General features: G+C 35.6%; 1 protein-coding gene across 1 annotated transcript; it reads right to left on the bottom strand.

The window, feature by feature from the left end:
* Positions 1–2,463: 2,463 nt before the first annotated feature.
* On the bottom strand, positions 2,464–4,661 carry LOC113750442 (anaphase-promoting complex subunit 11; the record flags this gene model as incomplete). The annotated part of the gene is made up of 3 exons (XM_027294414.1): positions 2,464–2,962; positions 3,816–3,934; positions 4,534–4,661. Coding segments are annotated over 3 exons (363 nt in total), but the record flags the coding sequence as incomplete, so codon positions are not given.
* Positions 4,662–5,128: the final 467 nt, after the last annotated feature.

Here is a 5,128-nt window from a genome sequence, read left to right on the forward strand (position 1 = left end):
CAGGACAAAGACAATTTTCTTAACACGCATATATTTGGTGAATCTTAAGCAACTTTCTTCACAGGTCCTCTCTTCAATTTCCTTTTTCCTGCATTTATTAGGATATGAATTTGAAAACTATAAATTAACAGCTAACTCGATTGACGAAAGTGGACAGAGAAACAATGGAATGAGATGTGAGATGTCGTACATATGTACAGCTTGGTATCTTGAAGGGGAGAGCTTATATGAGTCAAAGAATATGACCATTGTCTTGATTGAGGCCATCAAATTCACAGCATCTACATGTTGTGGCTCCAGATGAACTAGAGTGGTAAGTTGAAGACCCAAAGGGTCCTGCATTCAGAATCAAAGAAAAACAAAAGAAACTGGCAAGAACTAGCCCTGCAAAACCTTGACATCACTTTCCAGCTAAAGTAATATAAACTCCAAGGGCCTCACTCTCTCTCTCTCTCTCTCCTGAAATTCTGTTGTACCACTTGAACTACAATGCACCTTTCTTTCATTCAAGGGAAGCCTTCCATGCTGGTAGGCAAAAAAGCGTTACTTCTTTCTTTAATAGTTCGCTCATCATTCATCCTTGTCCCCAGCAACCGCCCCCTCTGCACCCTGACTTGCCCTTTTTTTTTGGGCATTCATGATGCAGTCCACATCCCCTCTTCCTACCTGTCTTATAATCAGCACCCAGTCGCCCCCTCCAAAGAGGTGAGAAGTTTTTAGGTGATACTGGTCATCTGAGTCTAATCATGCTACAGGGTGTCATTGGAGTCAATGATGATTTGAGGTGAATTGATGATCAAAATCAAACCACCATTAAACTGTGCAGTTTCCAACCACGGGAATAAGAAGTAATGGTTAGATGAGTGATTTTTGTCACTGACCCTTCTATATTCAGGCATGTGTAATTAACTGTCCCGGGAAAAGGAAAGATGAGTGACCGGTAAAGGCACAGCTGTTTGATATAGCTGAGCTAAATCAATCCTCTATAAAAATTCGCCAGAAAGCATGACCCCCCCCCCCCCCCCAAAAAAAAGCAAAAAAATACTTGAAAATCCCAATGGCAACCAACTTGAAATCAGCAGTTGTTATGGATATTTGCAACCATTTCAGTCCACCTATCATGAAAACCAAGCTCTTAGTGTATCAAATGGTGAATTCCAGATCAAATGATCACCTAATCTCCCAAATATCCCTTATCCCATTATTCAAGCACATTTTACCCCCAGAGCTATCAAATATTAACACAATACCATACTATCAACCCTTGCATTAGCCACTTTGTTCTAAATAAAAAACAATCCGAAGAATCATTTCAAACAAAACTAACTGTATACCTCCAATGCAGAATAAGAATCTGTGCTTCTATGTATTCAAGTCTCCATCCAGTTTCACATATATTGACACCAGTAGCTTTCATGATTCATACAGATACTTAAGCCAATTGAGACAAATAAAAAAGTTACCCTTCAACTCAACTAATTTCCATTTTTCAGTCCAAAGTCTGCCATGAAAAGTCCTTGAACCATAATCATTTCCATAAATAAGGCTATTACTTGGGTGCATGTCATTTTTCCAAGCCAAAACTGTTTAAATTAGGATGGTTACTCAAAACAAATTGACATGGAAATCTAACTGCTACCTGAAAAATTGGGAATGACGCACTGAGGCATGAAACTGCCTAAGGTAAACAAGCATAGCTAGTGATTTGGTACAAAATTTAGTCATCACAATCAGAAAAGACGCTGTCACAATGTGTTGCGTGCCTCATTTTAAACAAGAATCAAATATTTATTACTTAAACCTCCAAACATCGAAGGCATTTAACAGCTTTCAGTGCAAACCAAGTGGAACAAAGTGATGTCTTTAAACATGTTAAACATTGGAAATCATAAAATTAGAAAGTTCATTCCAACTATCTATGAGAAGCCACAAATTGGAAAAGAAACACTTCTACCAAGGACATATAACATCAGTAACATTTTTTCAAGAGATTGTGTCTTATAATTGCACTTTTATCATTAATTTCTTTTCATTCCTTTATTTTTTTATGTTTGTTCTTCTCTTTATTAGTAATGCAGATTCCTACTTCTATCAATTTCAAAGAGAAGTGAAACGAAATCAAAGGCCTTGACCTTGTTTTTTTTTTTTTTAATAATTTCTAAGAATATGATTAAAGAGCTAGAATAAATGGCACCAAAGGTAATATGCAGCCCCATTACCTTTTTTCAAGCCATTAAGGTTACTGGCTTCATCCATGTACAAGAACTGAAAGCTAGAAAAGATCATTCCTGTGCATAGATTTCAAATCCTTTTGACCAGCTACATAAACAACTATTCCTCATCAAAAGACATTTAGCACCAATTCCTACAAATTGATTAAAAGAAAATGCATAAAGCAGTAACTTAAGGAACAAACATTCACGCACTTTCTAGCCACCTAACACAACCCAGGTAAGAACAATGTAGAAATCAGGACCTTAGAATTGTTTGGAAATGCATCAGAGCTGAACCTCAAAAGTATATCCATCGTTCTTTCAACATCCACAACTGGTGAATGAACCACAGCAATCACTCTTGGATAAGTGGCTTATATATTTTTTTTAGAGCTTGCAAGCAAAATACAAAATTCCAACAACCCTCAAACAAGAAAATAATTGGGTTGCTAACTAGCATGTACATGAAACCACATGTTCATGTTTAAGATCTCACCACAAGTACAATAAATAACCATCATGTCTTTTTTGTTTCTTTTGGGGAGAACGGTGCCTTAATTTTTTGCTCAATAAGATGTACCAGGAAAGTGAGATAGAAGAACAAACACAGCGGGAATAGAACTAAGACTAAACTCATCCTTTAAACTGCCACTCCCTTCGGCACATTGGACAATGGGCTTGAGGAGTCTGTGAGTTGACCCACTTTAAAATGCAATGAAGATGAAATGCATGGTTGCAAGCACCCCAGACTGCAAAAGGAATGTAGCGATTAGCAAAGCATAACCATCTGTGGTGGCATATTAAAGCAGATACAGGAAAGCCCAAGTCATAGAATCACATATGGAGGTTAAAGAGAAAGAGACAACAGTATTTGTTTATAAGATAGAAACCACAACTCGTATCTCGTTTATATATCTTAACAGATATTCTGGGAAGAAAACCAATAGGAAAAAATGACAGAAAAACATGTTATTTGAATTAGCAGAGTGGTAAATATGAGAAGAATTTAATTAGCCACATTAAAAAGACAAAAATTAGAGCAAAAGGAAAGTTCTATCAAGCAAATAGTTGCAGAAACCTATTATTATATGACAGAGAAAGGTATCTTCTTGTAACAAAAAATAAAAGACCAACACCCTGAAAGGTCTGGGATCCACATGTGTAAAATAAGGATCTGCAGAAGCAGTTGATTATTCACAATCGTTAAAACAGATGTATGTCCAGCTAACGACGAACTTGTTCATCCCAAATTCAAAGCCACAAACTGTCGTTGCAGACCATTCCTAGGTTCTATAAAAAATCATCCTTTTACTACTTTCTTCCATTTAAGGCCACAGGATTTCAAACTTAAAGGTTATCATGCAAGGATGAGATTCAAAAAACACATGACAAAACATTGGACAATAAAAAGCATTGTATCTGTGTCAAAGTGCAAGAGTAATATGAGTTGCACAAATAAGAAGCAATGTTTTCTTAACAAAAGGAACTGCTAGGAAAACCCATTAAGCAGACAAAGCATTCATCTGCAATGAAACAGTAGATAAATGGAAAAGCAACATTATAATGGGAAAAGGTTAGTCAAAGTATCTGTCCAAGACTCACTCAAAGGGCAATCATCCCCGGGAAGTTTACAATCAGGACAACAACCATCAAACGCCATCCGACAAATCCCACACGTCTCATCTTGCGCATCCCATGTCCATGATGCAACAGCATGCCATCTATAGTACACGTTGTTAAAAGCTTATAAATTCCCTACACAGTTTGAATTACAGAAAACTAATAAAAATGTACATGGGAAAAAGACCATACTCTGTTCATCGATCCCAGCAGTATATTCGCAAGCAAAGAGGTCAAGGGAAATCTAATCTTCAAACAACACTCCGAGAAAAATTCAACAAAAACAGATACTTAAATCAGCATCTAACCTAAGAGGCGAACAACACATTATGTCCAAAAGATAGGATTCTCCAAAGACCAAGTTGATAACAAGTAATTGAAAAACAAAATTGAGGAAATTCAACATCAAGTGATACAAGCAAATCAATCTAAGTACACAACCAAAGTTTATCCATGAATGCAATGCAGATAATTAAACGAGGAATCAGACAGAATTGGAGCGGATTCATAAGCTCTATCCAAAAAATGCAGGTAATAAACCAAGAATTAGACAAAATTAGAGTAGATTCCAAAGCATGTGATTAATTATCAATAATCTCAGTTCAGGCTACCAATCAGATCATTAATTCAAGAAGGAATAAGTAGATGAAATGGAAACATTTTGCAAATCAAATAACACAATTAAATCAAAAAAGGATACGCAGAATCTTGACCTTCATTCTTTTTCTTTGTTTTGCAAAAATCAAAGCCGAGAAGAAAAGTTGGGAGATTGGGAGGGAGAAAATGGGAGGGAAAAGTGGATGAAAATGCAAAACCTCCTCCTTCAAAATTCGAGGTTTAAGCTTTTTCTTTTCTTTTTCTCTATTTGTGAAATTTGTGCTTTGGTGTGACGGCGTCGTTTAATTGTACAAGTAAACCAAGAATAGATTCAAGGTAAAATGGTTCAAAACGTCCCCCAAATTTTGCAAAATAACTTTTTCCATCCCTCATTTTTAAATGTGTAATTTTAAGTTCCTTATAAATTCACATTAGTCAAATTTGATCCCTACCTAAGTTTCCAATTAGTTTTTTATCAGAATCTACCATGTGTCTGCATGTGATCATTTTTTAAGGACAAAATTATCAAATTAAATTTTACATAATACGATCTATAATTCCTTACATTTTATAAAATAATTTTTTTTCATCCCTCAAATTTCACAAAATAAGTTTTTTGTCCCTCGCATTTCACAAATTGAATTTTTTCGTTCCTCACATTTAACAAAATGAATTTTTTCATCCTTAATTTATCATGT

Source organism: Coffea eugenioides, chromosome 10, assembly GCF_003713205.1.
Source record: "Coffea eugenioides isolate CCC68of chromosome 10, Ceug_1.0, whole genome shotgun sequence".
Lineage (NCBI taxonomy): Eukaryota > Viridiplantae > Streptophyta > Magnoliopsida > Gentianales > Rubiaceae > Coffea > Coffea eugenioides.